Source organism: Tachypleus tridentatus, chromosome 9, assembly GCF_004210375.1.
Source record: "Tachypleus tridentatus isolate NWPU-2018 chromosome 9, ASM421037v1, whole genome shotgun sequence".
NCBI classification, from domain to species: Eukaryota; Metazoa; Arthropoda; class Merostomata; order Xiphosura; family Limulidae; genus Tachypleus; species Tachypleus tridentatus.
Window position 1 is genome coordinate 122,510,671 of NC_134833.1, and position 22,644 is coordinate 122,533,314.

Sequence of the window (22,644 nt, forward strand, 5' to 3'; positions counted from 1 at the left end):
AGTTGTGAATCAATTTATTTTACAGGAGTTTGAATATTGGCAAACTTTTGTTTTGTGTATCATCTGTAAAGAGTGCAAAGTTGAAGTGTATTTTACTTGTTTGAAACTGAGATAACCTCGAGCTTTCCAGATTTTGGAACTGTGCCAGCACTGCTGTGATTGGAGAGACGTCCAGAGTTGTCATTAACAGTTAGAAAAAGAAATGCTTCGGTAAAGTGTTAACAAGCCACTTGAGGGAGGGTAAAGGGTAAACTCATAAAGACTGAAATTGTCTTTACGGAAACTATTGATCAGATAGGTTACATTAAAACAGAGAATTTTTCTCCAGTGTACAGTGATTTAAACGTATAACTTCATCTAAGTTTATGAACCACCATGTTTATAAATGTAACAGTAATTTGAACGCACGGTGGCCTACAAATGTAGTAGGCTTTAGTTAGAAGTGATTCACGTCATTATAGGATAACCAGAGCATTTTGTGAATGTACCGATAAACTGTAACGTTTCCGTAGTTATTGCACTATTTAACTCCAAGGACCAACATAAATGTGTTTTCGAACTGTTAAAGTAACTTGCTACAAAATATCATACATGTACTGCTTACTGAGATGAGTGTTAGAAAAACAGGCTGAAGAATAGACATTTGTGAAAAAGTCCCGGGGAATTGTTTTGTTTATGTTAGGTTCAGGTACATATAAAGTTGTAAAGTCCGTTTGTTAAATATGTGTTGCGTTGTATACTAAATTTAGTATATGTATGAAATTAGTTTAGAATAGAAGCATAGTAAAAATATAATGTGATGATATATTGTGTATACAAGGTATAGAATATTTATTGTTGTTTACTGTAAGTACAATATATGTAGTTATGCATGTTGTTATATATGTGGTGTAAATATGTGGAATATATACTGTAATATATACATACACACATACATAAAACTGTTATAGTCACGTGTGTGAGATCTATAAAGGAATATTTTTCTTTCCAAGGTTATTGGGGAGTTGATCCCCAAATTAAACTCAGTCCTTCCCCCAGTTTTTGTTTGTTTGCTGTAGTTTTTTGCAGATTTAAGGGTTGTAGTTCAAGATGATAACTTCTGGTGTGACAATGCTAGATATCATTTTAAATATATTTGTAAAGAAATCTTGGGGAACACAGATACACATTACCACATCAGTCACTTAATGGAATCACCACCCTCCAGAAAGTTGTTAGTATTGTGCACTGGATGTGAAGTTTTTTATTGTACGTACGTGAAATGTTCAGAGATGTAGAACATTTGTATTTAGAAAAATGTGTATTTTTCTGAATCTCTTGTGTAATATCTGTAGTTTTGCACTGGATAAGGAATATTTTTGTGATTTATAAAAACCTTTGAAAATATGTGAATAAGATATAGGATATCCATAGTATTGTATATATGTTCAGTGTTGTCTAGGGGTTTTGCAGTATTTGCAGGTCTTTTATAGTGCGTGTCAGATACAAAACAATAATACACGAATGCACACACACACACAGTGTTGTGTGTTGTGTAACATGCAAAGTTAAGAGTAGAGTAATTGTAAAACACATATGTGCAGTGCTAGTTCTGTGTTATAAGTTCTATAAGTTCTGCGAGACGTGTTATTTTAAAGCTGGTGTGGTGTTATGCTATAGTACAGTGTTAACTATCTCTGTTGTGGATTCTATAATATGTTCTGTGAAGTATCTGTGTTGTGTTGAAATGCCTCTAGTACACAGTTATCTTAGTATCAAGTGGGTTTGTTGGTTCGTAAAAGAAGTGCAAACTGACCTTTCAGTCCAAGTAAAAATGTTGACTTGCGTGGTTTTTAACTTGTTTCCTATGAATCATAATGATCAAAAACGGGCACATGTAGGTCGCGCTCGATTTCTTCGAATTTCGTGAGTTACACGAGTCTTATTACACGTATTTCTTCTGTAATATTTCCTTGTCTCCAAATGCCACAGCGGAATGTCTGCGAATGTATTACTATCAGAAACCGAGTTTCCATACCTCTGGTGGGCAGAGCAAAGATAGCCCATTGTGTAGCTTTGTGCTTAACTGCAAACAAAGAATATTGCACGTTCCCATTTTAGTTTAATTCAGTTGCTAACATAGGTATAACTTGCTTCTAAATTTCTACACTTTTTATGCTAAATTATAAAAGCTTGTGAAGGAGGAAGTTATTATTCCAAAGATTTATTCAGCATTGAATAAAATTAATTTGTTGTTTGTTGTGAAAAGAAAGTTTTGAACGATGATCGGGTATTTATAAGAAATGTGGTTTTTAAGTGCAATTGATGTGATTAGAAAAAAAATGTGATCTGTGAATTCTGGGAAAAGACACTCTGTACGTAAAAAAGATATTGCTTATGATAAGCTTTGGTTTCCCGTAGTTAGAAGGTCCTTTATTTTTCTTACAGACATCAAAGTTTCAAATGCATATTGAAGGGTTCAAATTTGGTAAGCTTTTGCTTCTCATCATTTCTGACTCGCTATTGTACTAATTTGTGATAGTTTTAAATTGCTAAGTATCGTAAATTACCAGTGACCAGATTTTGACATATCTGTACATCGAAATTTGCCCATGTTTGATGTTTAAGAAGAGTTCGCAGTTAATAAGACTGTATTAAGCACGAACAGTTTGTGAACGAATAATCACACACTTGAAACAACAACTGTAAAAAAACAGGTGTTTTATGGTTTTCATACAAGTACTGACTACATAATAAAATAACACGGAATGTAGCTCATGTCGTCAGTGATTGGTTAATCGCTAAATCGCCGAGCTGCTCTGCACTCCTTACTTACATAGTTTTGTTTGTAGCTGTTGCCCTTAGAAACATGATAGCGTTATGTGTATATGTGTAAATACAATTAATTTAGGTTGATCCTAACTTGATATACATTTAGAAACTCGACATTGTTTAATATCTCTAGGTTGTATTGAACGCCGTAGCTTTGGTTGATAAACCAGACGTTCGCAAAAGTATACTAAACGTACTAGTTTCTTTTCTTTGTGTCAGAAGCAAAATATAACTGCAATCATCGAGGGTGTTGAAATAAATTCTGCCCTCTTCATGACACAAGACAGTTAACTATGTTTCTTAATAATAAACCGCAGAATCAGTCTGAGAAAAATTATACCGTTATTAAAAAAATGTAATAAATCGGTACAAAATACAAATATTTTGGTGAAGTTTTGAAAAATACTTTCACTTTAATACTTTATTCGAGAAAAAATGAAGCTCTTTTAAAGTTCCAGAAAAAAAAAAAAACTTTTCTGTAATGCAATATTCAACCCTCAAATAACTCACTGGTTTAACACCATTCATTACGTTGAGTAATTTGGTGATTGTGTTTTGTCTGTTGTAGTAAGAGTGTAAAGAACTAATCCACAACTAGATAGGGAACCTCATAAGTAATTAGTGGAGTTAAGAGTAGCGATAGTAAGTTATTTAAGCTTTTCTGTCCAACTGAGTTGCTAATGTATTATTAGGATACTGTAATCAGAGAAGTCATGACCTTACAAACAATCTGAATGTAAATAGTTTCGAAAAACATGTTTCGGGCCTGGATTGGCCAGGGTTGGTCGCGGATTCGAATCGCCGTCGCACCAAACATGCTTGCCCGTTCAACCGTGAGGGCGTTATGATGTTACATTCAATCCCACTATTCTTTGGTAAAAGAGTGCCCAAGAGTTGGCGGTGGGTGGTGATGAGTAGCTGCTTCCCTCTAGTCTTACACTGCTAAATTAGGGACAGCTAGTGCAGACAGCCCTCGTGTAGCTTTTCGCGAAATTAAAAAACAGCAACAAAAGACAAACATATTTAGTGTCGATGGGTGTAATAGGGACATCTATCAGTAATTTTAGGTATTCTATGAAATTACACAATTTATATTTGAGTAAGGAAGTAAATTATACTAATATAATAATTTGGCAAACAATGATTTATGAGCATAATAAATTTATTTATTACACTATGTAACAATTTTTTTAAATTTTTTCTTGTTCCTGGGCAGAAAGTGTTATTTTTCAATTGCTTATGTCTAAAGTAAGTGGAAAAGACCTATTTTTCTCTTCAAACATTTTTTTTGTGACTTGGGTATTGAAATTTTCAAATTTACCCATTTTCCAGAACATTTCAGGTAGATTCAGTGCTGATTAGCTGATAGAGAATCTTCAAGAACTTTCTAGAATGTTGTAGAAGCCTCAGAACTATGCTGCTCCATAACGGGAATAAGTATCCGTGTTTTCCCCTGGCTCATTCGGTGCACCTCAAAGAGGAATACAAGAGCATCAAGACCTTCAGAGAAGCCTTGAAGTATGATGAGAATGGCTGGGAGGTTATCGGAGACTTTACCAAGTCTTCCTGTTATCTTTGCCTTTGGGACAGCAGTGACACTACAGCTCACAACAGGAAACACTGACCACAACGGACCGAGTTCTCTATGGAGAGGCACAATGTCAAATGTGAGCCACTAGTAGACTTCAGAAGGTGTTGTTCCCACCCTTGCACATAAAATTGACAGATCCCTTGACAAGGAGTCTGCAGACTTCAACTATCTTCGTGACTTCTTCCCTAAGCTGTCTGAGGCAAAAGTCAAAGCTGGTGTCTTCGTTGGACCACAAATAAAGAAGATCCTGGAGTGCACAGAATTCCCCAAGAAGCTCAGTAGGAAGGAAAAAAAAGCTTGGGGCAGCTTTGTCGCAGTGGTTCGGGGCTTTTTGGGCAGTCACAAAGCTGAAAATTATGTGGAACTGGTTGAGGCTCTAGTGAAGAACTACGGCAAAATGGACTGCAGGATGTCCCTGAAAGTGTAAATCCTTTACACTCATCTTAATAAAGTTAAAGAGAATATGGAAGCATACTCAGAAAAGCAAGGCGAGCGCTCCCACCAAGATACACTGGACTTTGAACTGAACGCTGCTACCAAGGAGCATATAACGAAAACATGATGAGAGACTATATTTGGGGGTTGATACGTGAAAGTGATTTACATTACAGTCGCAAATCTCGAAAAACTACTCACTTCTAAACATTTTTCTATAACTTTAGTATAAATACATGTAAATTTTGATTCATATGCTGTTTCATTCAGACCTAATGTAAATGAAAATGTACAAATTTACCCGTTTTTACATAGAAAATAGGTTAATTTCTAAATTTCACTATCCAGGTCACAAAAGCAAAGTTTGAAAGGAATAATGGCCATTTTCTGTACTTTTACAACATAAGAAATTAAGAAATAACACATACTATTCAGGAACAAAATTTGTTACATAGTGTTATGAGAGAAGGAACGTATTTTATATTTTGACCCTTTGTCCGTCTTCATCAATGTTCTGTCGAAACATATAGATTGTTACCCCTCAAAATACATCGATGTTTGCCGATTTATTATCACATAAGTAAACATCGTGCGTGTCATACAACAACATTGTTGTATTTATTTACAAAATTAAATTACTCGTTTCAGAGAGGTGAGTACTGTGAAAAGGTTTATTCAAACTGTTTTACTCTAGTTTTACCATATGATTTATATGATTTCTGCTTAAGTGTGTATCGTAGATCGCGTTGTAAAATAAACTAAATTAAAATTTTATTAGGAGATTGCATTTTTTTTTTCCCTAGATGTCCCAGTAGTTAGTGAAGCCTCGCCTTCAACAGCCAATCCTCCGTTTCTCCTACCTTCAAGCACTGTTTCTCCAGCAAATAAACGTCGAGGACCGTTTCGGTAAGTTAATATTCCAGAGACGAAGATATATAAGTTATTTTTAATTAAGTCTATTGAAACAAACATAACTATGATTACGTGCCACTGACTTGTACTATTCAAGATTTTGAACAAATTCCGACTTTGCTGTTGATTTTCAAGTTCTATTTTCAGTGACCTTACGTGTCGAGAAACGTGTAAGTGTGTATGTGGGGAGATGCCGTTAAACAATTCACAATTATCATACGTACCGTACAAAATTGTTAACTTTGGTTCATGCACAAACAGCTATAATTTGTGTGCTCTCTCCGAGTCGTATCTGATAGCGGACCATCTGCCATTGAAACGTAATAATGATGGACGTGTGGTATATATATTTTACTGGTGTGGGGGGGTGTAAGATTATCAATTAATGTTATATCCCCTTATCGATAAACTTACTGATTCAAATAGCTCTCCTTCCTTCCCATTTTTGAAACAACTTACGTTATTTTGCACGTGTGGATTATTATGAATATATGTATTGATATCTAACCCTTCTTCTTTGTAAAGTAGTGTAAATATTTCTAACGAGTTTTACACTGAAATGCTTTCAACAGTTTTGGTTTCGTACGTGACACGGTTTACGTCACCAGCGGCCATGCGATGTGTCAGATATTTTGCTGAGCAATAAAGTGAAGTTCTTATCAGTGTTTGTTTTGTCAGGACTTCATTCTCAAGTGTTAACAGCAAAGAAGACAAACTTAATAACTATAGATGTTGATAGATATGCAATATGGCACCAAAGGTATCGATTTAGCACTTCTTGTACTTTGCCTTGGAGTTCCATTTTAATAGGGTGTGTGTCCATTTCTTGCATTAATTAGCCTGGACTTTGCTACCTTATTTAACACTTTTTTTGTTACTGGAAGTATAGTATGGTTAGATGGTTTATACTAACTCAATACTTGCTTTGTGACTTCTGAGTTTCTAAAGAGCTATATGGTATGAAGTACATAGATGTCACCATAGTTCCTCTACTGACCCTGTATTTCTCTTAACAGTTTCTAAAGAACAACTTAGTATCAGGTACACAGATGTCACAGTAATGGTAGATCTACTTACTTTGTGATTTACTTTTCAGTTTTTGAAAGACAACATAAGAAGTACATAGATGTTAGTATAATAGGGGGTGCTAAAGGTACATATGTGTTAGGTTTGGTGATAAATTCAGTGGTTCACACGTCATAAGCAGATATTAGTACATACTTTTGATGCAACATATGAATGGATTAACAAGTAATAATATAACATGCGTACAGATACAACAGCATTCGTCTTAGGTGCATGTATCTACAAGGTGACTTTTAAGTTTATTATACACATTTAGTGATTAGTACGTGATTATATAATTATATATTATATTCTTGTAACAGTAAATTACAAAAAAGAAATTACTAGAAGTATCTTGTGCTGGGACTTGGAAAAGCCTGCCCATCAAAATTTTAGTGTTATATACAAGGGGCTTAAAGCTTTGTTCATGTGAAGTTGTATTCAAATTTTTACATAACGAGTACATGTCTGGGGTAAAAACACAAATCTGACATTTTCTGGCATAATCAGAGGCATAATCTTTATTATTAGCTATAATTATTAGGACTGCTATACCAAAACTAGTCAACTGTAACTAATAAGAAAAATTTTACCATTTGTTTTGCCAGACACAATGTTTTTGTGCTTTTTTAATTAATATACTAGTACAGTGTGCCTAGAGATAAATTATGAGGACGTGTGTTTTGAGTAAAATATTACAGCAGTTTGTTTGCTCATGATACGCTCGTGAGTGTAAAACTAGACCTTGATTGGTGTTTGGCTGTTAAACATTTTAAAAACCAATCAAAGAAATATTCATACTTAATTAGTTTGGATTTTATGGTATATGAGGCAATACGATTAATGAATTATAAGTAGCTACTGTTGATAGTGAGATGTGTGGGTCTCATTTACAGGATTAAAAGCTGTTTAGATAGCTTTGCTGTATAGTGTTTTACTTAAAGACTAATGTTGGCTGGCTCTGGGATTTTTTTTAAGTGGATCTTTTTTTATACATACTAATGTAATATTTCTGACTTTTCAATCAAAATTTCATTCGAACCATGAGATAATGCAATAAAAATTAACCGGTTAGTTATTATGTATGTGAAGTAATGAATGCAATAACTATCAGTTAGCATGCAAAGTGTTTAATGTCTAGGATAATTATAAAAGTGTATATCATAGCTTTACAAATGGAGCCTTCAGTGTAATGACTGTAATGTTATGAACATAATAAGGATTACCACTGATATGACATGTCGTAGACTTGAAGTTTGCATCTGCCAACCTCTTGTGTTGTATTAATGGCCATTACAATGTTATATCAGTGAACATAAACTTAATAATGTCGAATTTATAATCCTAAACAGGCTTAAAAACTAAATAATGCCCACAGAAACTAAGGTGTTTTGTTCCAGGTTTTAAGGCAACAGTTTCAGTGATTCTTAGTTTTCATCATATTGTCAGGTTGACACTGTCCTGCAGATGTGTGAATTTTTAATCTGTTTAGTGTCCTATCTAATATATCCTTTACTTTATTCCTGTACATAAGAGTTATCATTATCAGTTTATTTGCCTTTTGATTTAAAGTGTACATTAATGAAACTGCATTTTTCAGCTTCCCCTTTGCTATTATCTTCACCTCAAATTTGTATATTAAAAAACCACATTTCTCAGTATTCTTTTTGTGTATTTTCTAGCTTTTAATGTTTATATTAATAAACCATGATTTTCAGCTTCTCTTAGCTAGTCTCTACACCTTACCAAAAGGTGTACATTTGTCATGTTAATATGAGATCATGTTGCTTTACCAGTTTTCTTGCAACTCTCAGTACCCCTAAAACAGTTGTAATGAAAGTGGTAAGATGCTCTACTCGGCAAGATTCAGTAACTGTGTGTGAAACATTAAGTTGCTGTGAGAACCATTAAATACCTGTTGATTATTTACTTTTAACTGGAGTTATTATTAGAGAACTTAGCAGATATTCTGGGATTATTAGATTATGTGTATCAAAATTGAAAAGAATATGTCAAGTGTTCAGTCATACATTAGAAATATACTACCAAAATCACAAATCCTAGAGAAAATTGTTATATTTATTAAAATGGTTTTTGTTACATGTCATAGTAAAGTATCTGCTCTGTATCATTTCAGTGAGATATTCAAATAGATGATGTTAAGAAATCAACACTGATGATTGTAAATTGACAAGAACATTGTACAAGCTGAAACTTATGAGTAGTGTCATATCAGATATTATGTTTTACATCAGTATAATTAATCATATTTAATAAGCACAAACTCTAAGATGAAATGTGTATTAACTCTTGGTTTAAACTGTTATTTGGATAAGAGTAGCTAAAATGGTGTAAATTATATGATGAGTAATATGTAAAAAGCATGACAAGAAATAAGTTTTACAGACTATATTCTTATGAATCAAGACTGGATGAGTTTATTCAACACTTGATGTGTTTATAAGAAACAATACATAGTAGCAACCTCACTTGCTACTAAGTAGACAGTTGTAACATGTAGCTATATTGGTGAAGGGAGACATTTGGTGTAGGCATTATCACCACACAATGTTCACACAGTAGTATCTGACATGGAGACTGAACGTATGTTTACGAGTGGGAGTTTTTGTTGTTTTTTTCCTTTGTTTTTTATAGTGCTTTATATCATAATACAATGTATTTAAACTTACTATTTAATTTTTCAAGATTTGTAACTCGTCTAACAATTGGCATAATAGGAATATATTTGCTGAAAGTTTTGCCAAGTGTTAAAAGTAGGCCATGTAGTTTTTGTTTTATTATAATATGACAATATGTTTATAAAAGTTTACCTAACTTCTTACTTAATGCTTTATATTTGTTTGGCTCTTAAGGAAATGGTTATCAAATCCTGTTAGAAAACTTAGTCATGGACGGGTAGACAGAGCTGCCAGTGATACAGCAAAGCCAACCACTAAGAAATCTTCTGTTCCACACCACTGGAAGGTAGGTGGCAGTTGTCTTAACTTATATTTACTTGTATCATTCATGTAGTTCACAATAATGGAAGACTGTGTAATATTTTATTAAGTTAAATTATATGTTGGTGAAGAGAGAATATTCCATAATACTTAAAAGTTGTGCTGTTCCTTGCTTGAATGATGGTTGTATGACATGTACCAGATATTCTGGCTCGACGCATAAATATCACATTTAATTATGTAGCTGTATCATTCTACAATCAGTGTTTTCCTTTTAAGATTTGTACAGTGGAAAGAACATGGCAACAAGTACTCTTCTCAAAGTTTTCCACATAATAAGATTTAACTTGTGTTGATTCTCAGATCCAAAGAAGGATTATAAAACTTTATCATACATACAGTGTGTTGGTGAACAACTTCCAATAAAGTTATGTTCTCTCTTAATATTATTGCTGTTTTTTCCCAGGAAATGTTAAATTGTATTTTTTTTAAACACTAAGCAGTCCCCCCACTTATAAAGAAAAAGAAAAAAAAAAAGTATAAAATCCAGTTAATTTAAGTTGATGTTAATGTTTCATACCAAATTTTATTCAGTTAAGTTTGGAATAACAAATCAGTTTGTAACCTTGTTTTCTAGAGTGATTTATTAAATATTTTGTTATTGTAGTATGTGGTGTTAGTTTTATTATGTTAATTGTAATGATATATGCTACCTTTTTAACTGATGTAAAGAATTTGGTTTTATATTTTAAACTTTTTTATGGTTATGTTTAATTATTTTCCTCATGCAGTTGTTGAGTGGTAAGGAAGAATTAGGAAACAAACCATATGCTTTGGAAAATCAGTCAGATGAACGTACAGTGCAGGTTAGGTATTTTGATTATTAGTTGTGTAGAAGTTCCTTGTCATACTCGTACACATTTTCATCTTCATGTTTATTACAAACATCTGATCTTAGGATTTGTTTTATGCAGTGTTCTGAAACCTTACACTTATAACTCAAGAAATTGGCATTTCCATAATTTGTATCTAGAAACATCTAGCATATCACTTATTGACTCATACAAAACTTTCACAGCATATTATATATGTACTAACATTGTCATTTAACATTTTGACTCCTATGAATCTTTTGTGTCAAGTTATTTTTATATAGTAACTTGGAGTGCTTCATGTTTGTCTTATGTAAATCTATCAAGTTAGGTTTAATTTTTTTATTTAATTAGCTATGCATATCACTAAGTATATTGTTTTATGTAGAATTTTTCACAAGATGTGAATTTTGTAAGCCTTTCTGATGATATGAGATTTGTAGCATTTGATTGAGAAACTTGGGAGAAAAGTTTTGGACAGACAAATGAAAGTGTATTACTATTATTTACTGAGATGTTTATTTGTAGTGTCTTTAATTATTTCATTACATTACAAAGTAACCTGTAACTTGTAAGCAAGACTAAATCAAGTAGTGTATCTAATTTTATCTGATCTCGTAGTAAGTTAGCTCATAAAAATATCTTTTTTGCTTTGTTTTTCTTGTAGAAACCATCTCCATTAGAATCTCACTTAACTCAAGGATTTAAATCCCTTGATTTAAATGGTGGGGCCTCAACAGAAGAAGAAGTCTGTGATGTGGAACTTCCACCTCCTATGAAGATTCAAGATCACACTTTTACCCCTGTACCCCCTCCTCTTTCTTGTGAGGGGGATACAGTTAAAACAGTAAGTTAGAAACTATCCTACTCTGGTTTTTATCTTCTTTTTTTTTTGGAAGCTAAGACGTTAAGTTAAATGGTTATAATATTTTTACTTTCTTCACAGGAAACTGTAAACATAAAGAAAATGTGCAGATATCAAATTTTACTCTTACACACACACTTCAGAGTAAAATATGAGTAAACAATAAATATATTTAACTAAAAAAATAACCAAACTTTGTTTCTTGTGCCTTCTCTTTTAGTGGAAAATATAAAGAAAACAAAGTTTAAAGATGATTGCTCTTTCACATTTCCTTCTCCTTTTTTCATAAAAAGACTGGCAAAACAATCAACTGAAATACAATAACACTTTTATCCTTGTATGTATCCTCTACTCCTTCTTTAGAAAGAGTTAAAAAACAAATTAACCTAAAGACAGCTGTACCTTTACCTCTTATCTAAAATATTAGAATCAAAATGGTAAACTTAATTACAATAAACTTGTTTTTGTGCCTTCTTTTCTCACCTCAGACAAAGTTATAGAAAAAAATAGTCAGTGTGAAGAAAATCATACTTTTTATTTTTATTTACTTTCTAGGATATTAGAGAAAAAACAGAAAAATTAAAGACATTAACACTTTTGTCATTTTGTCTTATGCATTCTTTTCTGAGGAAGTTAGAGACCAAATATCTTAGACAACCACATTTACTCTCTTGTAGCACCTTCTTCCTCTCCATCTTTCACTCATGCCTTTCCCCAGGATAGCAAACTTAGACAGTCATATTTTTATGTGCCTTCTCTACTAAGGCAAAACATACAAATGTAATTACAGCCATGCTTTATCTTTTGTGCCTTCTTTTGTCTCTTCTGAGAAAGGTCATACAAACTCATAACTTTATGGTGGCTAACACCTACACTTCTATACATTTATCGTATGATTCTACACTTTTTTTTTGTCTGGTGTGAGTATTGATAGAACATAAATTTAGGAGAATTTAGATCTAACATAGGAAGTGGAGTACATTCTTTTAATTTGATTTTAATTATGCACATCAGGAAGTCATATGACAACTACAACCAGTATATAGTTGCAGTGGTATATACCAGAATATCCACTGTTTGGTTTTTTGAAAAAGGTATGTAACAACCCTTTCTGATGCAAAATATTTGTACACTTATGTCATAAAAATGATTTTAGTTTGGGGAATTATAATTTCCAAGGAAAGGATATCACTTGTACTTAATGCCATTGGAGAAAAAAGTAGAAATATGAATAAACTTGGGGCATCATAACTATCCATGAAGAGACCTGCAACAAGTCCAATCCCAGCTGTAGTAAGTAAAGTGGAGGTGCAGATCTTGTTACAAAACCCATCCATGTGTTTATAGTAACAGTAAGTCACATAAACAAAAATCTCAAACTGTGAAAATGACACCATCACATAAAACAAATGGAGAATAAAACAATTATTCATGGTATCTGTGAATTGCTTTGTGAGTGAATTGTTGAAATGGGCACTGAAAAAAACCACTTCTTTGTACACAAGATGGCTTATGAAAAGCTTCAAGGAGGAGGGGCATGCTTTAGACATTACACCCTTACAATGAAGCCTTCAATGGAAATTATGTTGCTGTGTCACTGTCAAGATGTGCATGTATCAAATAGAGTAAGAATGAAGCTAGTCAGGCTCCATAATCAACTTAATCCTGTGTGTACAGAAGGGTCAAAGTGCACATGTCACAACCATTTTACAGAGTTATATTCAAAATTTAATTTACATTTATTATCAATGTATATGAAAGATCTTGACATGAAAACGTTATTTATGTATCAAAGTTTTTATATTATTTGAGTTTTAATTTCAAAATATAATATTTAAGCAAATTTTCATTTTTTGGTATATTATAGGAAGCATTTGTTGTCTTAATTGCTCATTATAGTTTTCTTGTTGTTGTTTTTTTCACCCTCATAAAATCTTCTAAGTGTCTCACCAGTTACATGCCTATACTAAACATATTGGCAAGCAAAAATATAAATTCTAACCTTCAAGCTTTTTACTTTACTAAGATGTGAAAACAAAAATCAAACTCAAATGCTACTTCTCTTCTGTTTCATCCTGTCTTTCAAAAAAATTGATTTATGACAAATAGAAGAAGCAGCTTGTTAGGAGGGTGTTCATAATTAGATATTTGGCCTCAGTTTCCATCATTTTTCAATTGTGTCTTTTTGCTGCTAGCAGGTATGTGGCTGTTTAAACTATCTGTTGTTTTCTTAGAAAACCAGTTAAACAGTTTTAGAATAATGTATTGCCATGTATGTGATATGTTTGGAATCCTAAAATGTGAATTTAAAACTTCCAGGAATTTCTTGAAGAAATAACTTAATGAGAGAAGTGAGGTCTTGCTCGGCAATGGTTACACTGTCAAAGATCACATGGGCGTGGACTTGTTCATGGTGTTTATAGCCCATGTATAATTACTTTCTATTGTTTTTGAAGTTAGGACTACTGCACAAGTAGGCACTAAGTATAACAGTAAAACCGTAATTTTGCAGAAAATATATGTGAAAGATCAACAATTGAAACTATAAAGATAAAAAGTTATGAAACAATGTAAATTATGTATCAAGAGAATTAAAAAAGATATTGTTCATTTATTTCATATTTTTGTTATACATTAATCATGACTTATGACTTTGCTGCAATTAGTGTTAGGGTTCACAAACATGCAGATAAAATATAAAGTTTTACTAAAAAGAAACTTGATATTCGTATATGAGGTTATTAAAATTAACTATGAAACTGTAAGATTTGAACAAGTATTTTTAATCTTAACATGAAAATCCCCTTGCTATCAGACTAGTCAGAGTCTGAGCAAGACTCAGTAAATTATTGACAAATCTTTTTTAGAAATACTTTATTAAAAATTCTTTTTTGCACAACAGTCTTTTTACATTTTCTAAACACTTGCCACATTTCTTGAAGGTGTGCATAATAAATTCAGAGTTATAGTAAATATTATTTTTCAAATATAGCATCGGCCAAGTAGAGCAACCCAAGCACATATAATTAATATAATATAATCAATCTATGTTTTATTATTCCATTTTTCTGAATGCCCAAGTGGAAATAACTGGCAAGTATGATAAATTCTGTAAAGATATTTATTAGTCATCTAATGTTATAGCTTACCTGTTTCTCATGTATTACCTACAAGTTTATTTGGGTATATGTCTGTTTATATAGAAAATACGTGGTCCTATATGTCATGTACACCTTCTAGAAAACATGTTTAAAAATTTATATATAAGACTCATAATGGTGAATGAAATATGGTCAGTTTTTTACATCAAGATCTTGTTTTCAAGTGTAGACACCATTCTTTTATTTATAGTTTATTATTGTTCATATTATCTGTGAATAATATAAGACTTTTCAGCAGCATTTTGTTTTATTTTAAGTTGTTTTTTTTTTTTTGAATTTGCTAATTTAGCTCTGAAATTGCATTAGATATAATAAAAAACATTTAAGGTTTTGAAATTCATTTAACCTTACTTATTTTACACTCAGCATTCAAACCTTTCACTTCAGACAACTGAAGGTTCAAGCTCTGCTGATCTGGCATCAGAAATTGAACAAATAGTTAAGGAAAGAATGGTAAGGATATGAAATAAAACAGATAGTTAAAGAAGGTTGAAAATAAAAAAAACATTTAAGAAGCATATAATTATAGGAGACACACAAAATAACAAATGTTGTTAGTTTTAAGTCAGTATCAAGGTTGCATTTATCAGAATTTCATGAATACCTGTTATTTATTCTCATCAATACCAATAGTAATAAGTAGGATACACTAAATTTACTTGGTCTTCTTATCCAAAGACTTTTTTTTTTAAATTCCATAACCAGCTGGTCAACCTTTTATGTAAAATAACACAAACAATCAAGTACAGTGACTGATAAAGCATGTAATAAAAATATTCTTAGTAGACCTGCATATAAAGAACTTTTAAGAATTTATAAAAGTGCAGTAAATGCAACTCTAAGTTGGCTGAAAACCAACAAAATTAAATTTTCAACTTCTTAAATGATCATTTTTTTCTTATTACTAACTTATTAAGCATTTGAATGTATAGTTATGGAAAGAGTGGTGTGAAAGAAAGCAGAACAGATAATCAAGAAAATAACTGTAAAAGAAAAACATGAAAAAAAGTGGCACAGTAAATGAGGAAAAACACTGCCAAGACAAGTGTGGTACAGATGGAATTAAAAACAAATAATAGTAATGAATAATTATGCAAAAATACAGTAAACATACAGAAAAGAAATTAAATATCAGATATAATTACTGTATTGTTGAGGTACATGTTAGGGTGAAAGATTAGAATACATGAAAAGAATTGTAAGGGAAATAGAGTAGGTAGTCCAATAAATAAAAGTAAAGGAAATGAACACATTAGCATGAGAGAGGTGTTAGAGGGAATGGCTCAAACATTTAAGGAAAAAATAATAAAGTTGGATACCAACGGAGAATTTTGTGAAATGTTATAAAAGTTGTTTGCATATTGTTATTGGATTCTGTAAATAGGAACATCACATCGAGAATGCTTCAGATTCTTCAGAAGTAGCAGAGCCTAGGACGCCAGATGTTATGTCTCTCCTGCCCCCTGCTCTGGATGACAGGACTGAACTGAGTAGTTCTTCACAAGCTTATCACAAAGAAGCACCTACACCAATCCTTTTGCCCAAAGAAGACCTCTGTTTTGCAGAGAGTGATTCTCCAGCTAAGGATGATAAAGAAAAGTATTTGCAAAAAAGAAGGTAAGTGTTTAAATCATTTTTCTAAGGTAGCACTTTCATAAGACAGATCTTGTTTCTGTTTTATAGATTCCTTAAGGATTATTACTTTCTGTTTGAATACTTGTATTGAATCATAACTGGTTTACAGATCCTTTGAAGAGCAATTACTTGGCATTACCTCTTATCAGCTGGTTTACATCACATGTGCTTCCTCTTTTTTTTTGCTAGCAGATTATAGCAGGTTTATATACTTTTCTCTGTGATTGATCACTTATGAAACACTTCTAGTGTGTTACAGCTGTTTCACTGATAATTTACACAGCCTTTCTCTCTTTGTAGGTCATAGGGATTAAATCTTGTGCTTGAATACTCACATAGTGTGTATGTATTTTTAAATGTTTATGTAGGAATTATTCAGTAATGTTAGATTTCTTCAGATGTCTGCAACTATTTTTAAAGTATTACTAAAAGTAACTTTGGCAACATTAAATAACACAAGTTATGACCAGAACATTAATACTCCCTATTGATAGTCAGGTGCTTATTTCACTAACATATCCTATGTGTAAAGTAACCCAAATACTTATGCCATCCATTAGAAGTTAGTTTATATCAATTATATTAAGAACAACGGTTATGTTTTTATTTCCTGTTGATATCACGTCTTAAGTTGCAAGCTTTCAATTTAATTTTTAACAACTTTCTTCAGTTGTAACAATTTGAAAAACTGAGAAAATTCTAATTATTAAAAGAATGAAGATAATACAAATGTGTTGCAGTTATTGTTCTCACAAAAATATAATATTTAGGTGACATACATTAAAATACAAAAGTAATTGAAATAAATTAAAGGCTATACAGTTTAGCTTGCTGAAATAGAATTGGCAGGATGGAGTGTCTATGGAAGAATGTTGTAAAGTGCCACCTGTATGCAGATGTCAAGACTGTAAATAAATATGCTAGTGACTGTACCATACAGATGTTGAAACTAACTAAACATAGTGTGATCGTGTTCATAGGAGCATCCTTTGTTTCTAGTCAAGGTTTTTAGAGCAAATTCATCACTACTGGTGAGACCAAATGCCACCTTCACTTCAGTGTGTGATACAAGTGAAAGTGTTTGCTCTAAAACACTGATGTGACTTTAATGTGTTAACTATTCATCAGCAATGCTAGTGTCTACTAGAGAAGATTGCTTTAATAGTGCAAGTTTTAGTCTTCAAAATTGATGTTTTTTTTATCTTGAAAGATGATTGTAAATTATATTTATAAATTTTAAATTATTGTACAGTTTCCTTGTCACATTGTGTGACTCGTGCATCACAGAATGGTATAAATGTATAGTCGATGCTCACGCATATTCTTTTTGATGATGTATTTTATTTTTTTAAATACATTTTTATTTCTGGAAACAGGTGTATTTACTGATCATTATATAAAAATGTGTAAAGTATGTGTAGTGGATTACAATTGAAACAAACTTACTAACTATGCAGGTATGTGATCCAGGAGCTTATAGATACAGAAGAAGATTATGTGAGAGATCTAAGAAGCATCGTAGAGGTAGGTTTTGCTGCTGTTTTTTTTCTCTGTGTCTCTTTTTTTTTTTTCAAGAGTACTTAAATTAATAAACTGAATAGTTTGTTTTATATAGCCTTCAGGGATTTTGTAAAGGTCTGTTAGTTTACACTTTTTCTAACATATTTTCATTCAGGGTTACATGATGCTAATGAAGTCTGTTGAAGTACCAATACCAGATGACCTGAAGAATGGAAAGGACAAAATAGTTTTTGGAAACATTGAAGCTATCTATGAATGGCACAGAAAGTAAGTAAAACTTTATACTGTAACACTTGAATAATTTTTGTTAGAAGATCATAAATGTTTATGTAACCTTATTTCTTGTGAGGTGGTAGTTGTAATTTGGCAGTAGATCAGATAAATAGTTAAAAGATAAATTTACACTTGTGTTTCAACAACAGAAATTTAGTTTTAATCTAAAAGTGTGTAGAATTGATAGAAAAGGCAGCCTTCTTTTCCTTGATGTCATTTGCTATCTTCCCTGCAAGAAAGTTGATTAATTGCTAAACATTTGCAGTTCTTAAGTGTTTACATACTTGTCATAGATTTCTTTACATATCTGTCACCAAAGTATTACTCTTTTTAGGACTTTCTACATAATACTTGTGTTAATACTATTATTTGTGTGACAGTGTAATTGCATTATTAATTTTATATTACCATTTCTAAAGCATCTGAGTTTACAGTATTAGCTTTGTGATACAGTGTTTACATGGTATTTTTGTACTACTATGAACATCACATCTATTTATAGAGCATTATGTTTATCTTACTGTGTGCATAATACTTGTATTATTTTTCTGTAGCACATTTCATGGCGAGTTACAGAAATGTGCCACAGAACCAGGAAGACTTGGTCCATTATTTCGTCGGTATGAGAGAAGGTTGCACATGTATGTTGTCTACTGCCAGAATAAACCTAAGTCTGAGTATATTGTCTCAGAGTACATTGATACTTACTTTGAGGTAAGATTCAATTTCTTTACAGTAAATTAATCAATTTAGATGAGGAATAATGTGACTTAACAGAGATTTCAGTTTAATACTTTATGTAAAGAATTGTTGTATTTGAAATGTTTTTTAAAATTGATTCTGTTTAAGAGAGAAAATATTCTAATTTGAAATAAAAATGTGAACTGTTATAAGTATGAAAAGCATATTTTACTCTCTCAGGAATTACGACAGAAGCTTGGACACAAGCTCCAGCTGCCTGATCTACTAATAAAACCTGTCCAGAGGGTGATGAAGTATCAACTTTTGCTGAAGGTAAGATAAATGTAAAGGATTTGTTTGAACTGTTGTTTAAACTACAAATATATTCTGCACACTAATCCACTAAGTCGTTTACATTTTTAAGTACTGGAATACTTTTCTGTTGTACAATGTTCACTTAATTCAAACCTTTGTTTTAATATTGGGACCATCAATGTTACATTCAGTTTTGAAGTTTGACCTTTACTAATAGTTTTGATCATACCTTCTATACTTTATGACTCATTGTTTCACTTATTTGTAACTTAAGCCATGCCTACTACAGTTTATGATTGACTTTTTTCCTTATTTGTAACTTACATCTACTGCAGTTTGTGATACACTTTTCTCTTGTTTCGAGTATTTTATGTAAGATGTGATGGTTAGCAGACAAATATGTTGTAATGACTAGTCTTCATTTCAGGTTTAAAAGTGCATCTAGTGTTCTTTTCTCCTGCTAAAGAGAAGCTTAAAATGCTATCACGTTCCTAGATTAAGAACACATCCATGGTAAATATTGTTGAATTGTTTTCATTCCAACTTAAACATTTCTTTGTCAACTGTAAAATAATTTTTTTGTATCTCAGTGTATAAATATTTTAAAACATATTTGTTTTTTCTTATCTATCCATGTATTTCAGGATATTTTGAAATACACAGAAAAAGCTGGTCTTCAGAAAGAGGCAGAAGAATTAAGAAAGGCCGTCCATATTATGCATGTGGTACCTAAAGCTGCTAATGACATGATGAATGTCGGGCGCTTACAGGGTTTTGATGTAAGTAAACATTGGCTTTTTTTGATGTACAGATTTTCAAACCAATTAGGATTTATTTTCTAATTTAAAAACAACAAAAATAATTTTTTTATTGAAGATAATTCAGTTTCTTTCAACTAATAACAAGATTTCCAAGCTTAAAATTGAACAAAAATCTGGTAAAAGATTTTTTTCATCAGACTAGTATTTCTTAGATACTTTTTCTCTTCTACCAAAACTATTCTATTTTTCAACCTGTTATTCCTTTTACCAGATTTTTGTTCATTTTTAAGCTTAGAAATCTTGTTAACAGCTACATATTCCTTATGTTGGTTATCTGTACTTTTTACCATGTATGATTATTGTATTCTTTAACAAATGTGTGTTCTACTGACTAGACGTATATATATCCACTTTAGTAAACCTGTAAACCTTTTTTGTTAAATGTTTTACATTTATCAGCCTCATATTTCATTCAATCCTTTTGTTAAGTAGATAATCTTTTATCATTTCTACCATTGCTTGCTTACTTATGAAAGTTGTTTGTTATATCAACCCTCTGCACTTTTTTACTACTTATGTGCTCCTTAATATACATATCATTTCTCATGGGATTAGTTTTAGTACTTTTTACTTGTATTCCCCATAACATTCATGCTCATTTTATTGGTGCTCCATTCATCTGTTAAGCCCCCAGTAGCACATTAGTATGTTTGTGGACTTGTACTGTTAGAAACCAGGTTTTTCTACCGATGGTAGGCAGAGCATACATAGCCCTCTATGTAAAGTTGTGCTTAATAACAAACAACAACTGCCACCACCACCTATCAGTTTTGCACTGTTATTTTTAAGCCATCATTTCTTTTATCTGACCAGTATTCTTTTACCAGTTCTGTGTGTGTTTTTATTAACTTTCATTTCTTTTCCAGAAAACATTGAGGCATTACATATGATTTAAATATTTTATTAATTCATTTAAAAAACAACACTTTACATGTGGTCCTTTAGATGAAATTGGCATATAAATTTAATTATCAAATTAATTATTTCTTTGTACAGGGTAAAATAACAGCACAGGGAAAGCTGTTACTTCAAGGTAGTCTCCTAGTGGTAGAACCAGTATCAGGAGGAAAGGCAAAGGAAAGACAGGTTTTCCTTTTTGAACAGATCATCATCTTCAGTGAATCTGTGGGTCAGAAAACACAATTTTCAAATCCTGTATATATCTACAAGAATCACTTACAGGTGAGTGTACTTTGAATTAAGTTACTTTAAAACTTAAAAAATCTTGTAAGATTCCTTTGATGAAAGTATTAAATGTTAAGCTTGAAATATTATACATACTGAGATTACCTGCATTTCCTGATTGTGTTGTATTTGATGGCCAAGATTGTACATTATATTTTTCAATGCCACAAGATTTGTTGTAAAAGTCTCTGCATTGGGTGGAGAAGTCAGTCTTAGGCCAGATGTCTTTACAAAGTTTTTCACGTAACATTTCACACTACATACACTTTGGCTTCTAAGACCATGTTTAAGTATATAAGAGATGCACATGTTCATAGCCTCTTACCTTTTAATGGTGTGTGGTTTTGTCATTGTAAAACACTTCTTGTGTAAAAATGTAAAAGCTATGAGCATTGGGAAATCGGGAGACAATCTTTATCTTATCAACATAAAATGCTTCATGTGTAAAGATATGCAAGTTATGAGCATTGGAAAATTGGGAGACATCCTCTATTACTAAAGCACTATTGCAAGAAAACATATTTTTGTGTTGCTACATTCTTAGGTATATGTTTTTTTAGTATTGGAATGTTGCTTAGTGAATGTAGTACTTCTTTAGCACTGATAGCAACATTGCACATATCTCTATACTGCTGTGGACACTGTTTCATGGTAAACGTAGTATTTTTTTAGTTTTGACATACTGTTATAGGGAGAAGATTACAATCCCATAGTGCCATGATATTGTTGTATAAGGAAGATAGCATACTATTTTAGTAGTTTTGGAAATGTTGCCTATTGCACATTATACTATATTAGGAGTCGGGTACTATTACATGGTGAGTATTTATATTCCTTACTAATGTTACATATTTATAGCATCAGTGTAACATTGTAATTTTTTCCCTTTCATTTTCTAAAGGTCAACAAAATGTCTCTAGAGGAACATGCTGAAGACCCCCTAAAATTTGTTCTAAAATCCAAAGACCCTAATCAACAGGGTTTATGCTTTGTTATCCAAGGATCATCACAGGAAGATCGAGATGAATGGGTGTTTAACATTAAAGCAATCCTTGACACACAGTTAGACTTCTTGAGAGGTATTAGAGGCTATAGTGCTATTTTATGTTCTGTTAGCCTATTATAACAATGTTAAAAAGACAACACTTTGTTTGAATAAAGTTATTAGTGGTTAAATTGATATAAACCTTTTCTTTTAGCATATAAGTAACTTTTTTTTTTGCATTATTTACGTATGACCACATTCTTGGTGGTTTATTAATAGAAATATTGAATTTCTAGATGTAGTAAAGTCATGTCTAGATCATTGTTACAAAAGTCATAATTTTTGTCTTTGTATATTGTTTCTCTGCAAGTAGTGCCTGCTGATTACACAGCCTGAATTATTGCTTGTTAAAAGTCTTAAAGTGTTTGTTGTTGTTGTTTCATAAAGATAAGTTTTAATTTGATGTTGATGGTGGAATTGTATTAATGATGTCCAACATCTACTGTCTTCCTAAATGTAAAGTTTTCATAATTTGAAGTTTTGTGGTACATGATTC

At 31.8% G+C, this 22,644-nt stretch overlaps 1 protein-coding gene across 1 annotated transcript in view; it reads left to right on the top strand.

The window, feature by feature from the left end:
• Positions 1 to 22,644, top strand: part of LOC143226236 (triple functional domain protein-like) — a 224,094-nt gene that overhangs the window by 198,180 nt on the left and 3,270 nt on the right. Inside the window, 13 exon segments of the mRNA XM_076456993.1 lie at positions 5,641 to 5,743; positions 9,688 to 9,799; positions 10,566 to 10,640; positions 11,314 to 11,493; positions 15,039 to 15,125; positions 16,057 to 16,289; positions 17,765 to 17,831; positions 17,983 to 18,095; positions 18,656 to 18,815; positions 19,023 to 19,115; positions 19,742 to 19,876; positions 20,915 to 21,100; positions 22,005 to 22,182. Of these exon segments, the coding sequence (XP_076313108.1) occupies positions 5,641 to 5,743; positions 9,688 to 9,799; positions 10,566 to 10,640; positions 11,314 to 11,493; positions 15,039 to 15,125; positions 16,057 to 16,289; positions 17,765 to 17,831; positions 17,983 to 18,095; positions 18,656 to 18,815; positions 19,023 to 19,115; positions 19,742 to 19,876; positions 20,915 to 21,100; positions 22,005 to 22,182 (1,722 nt within the window).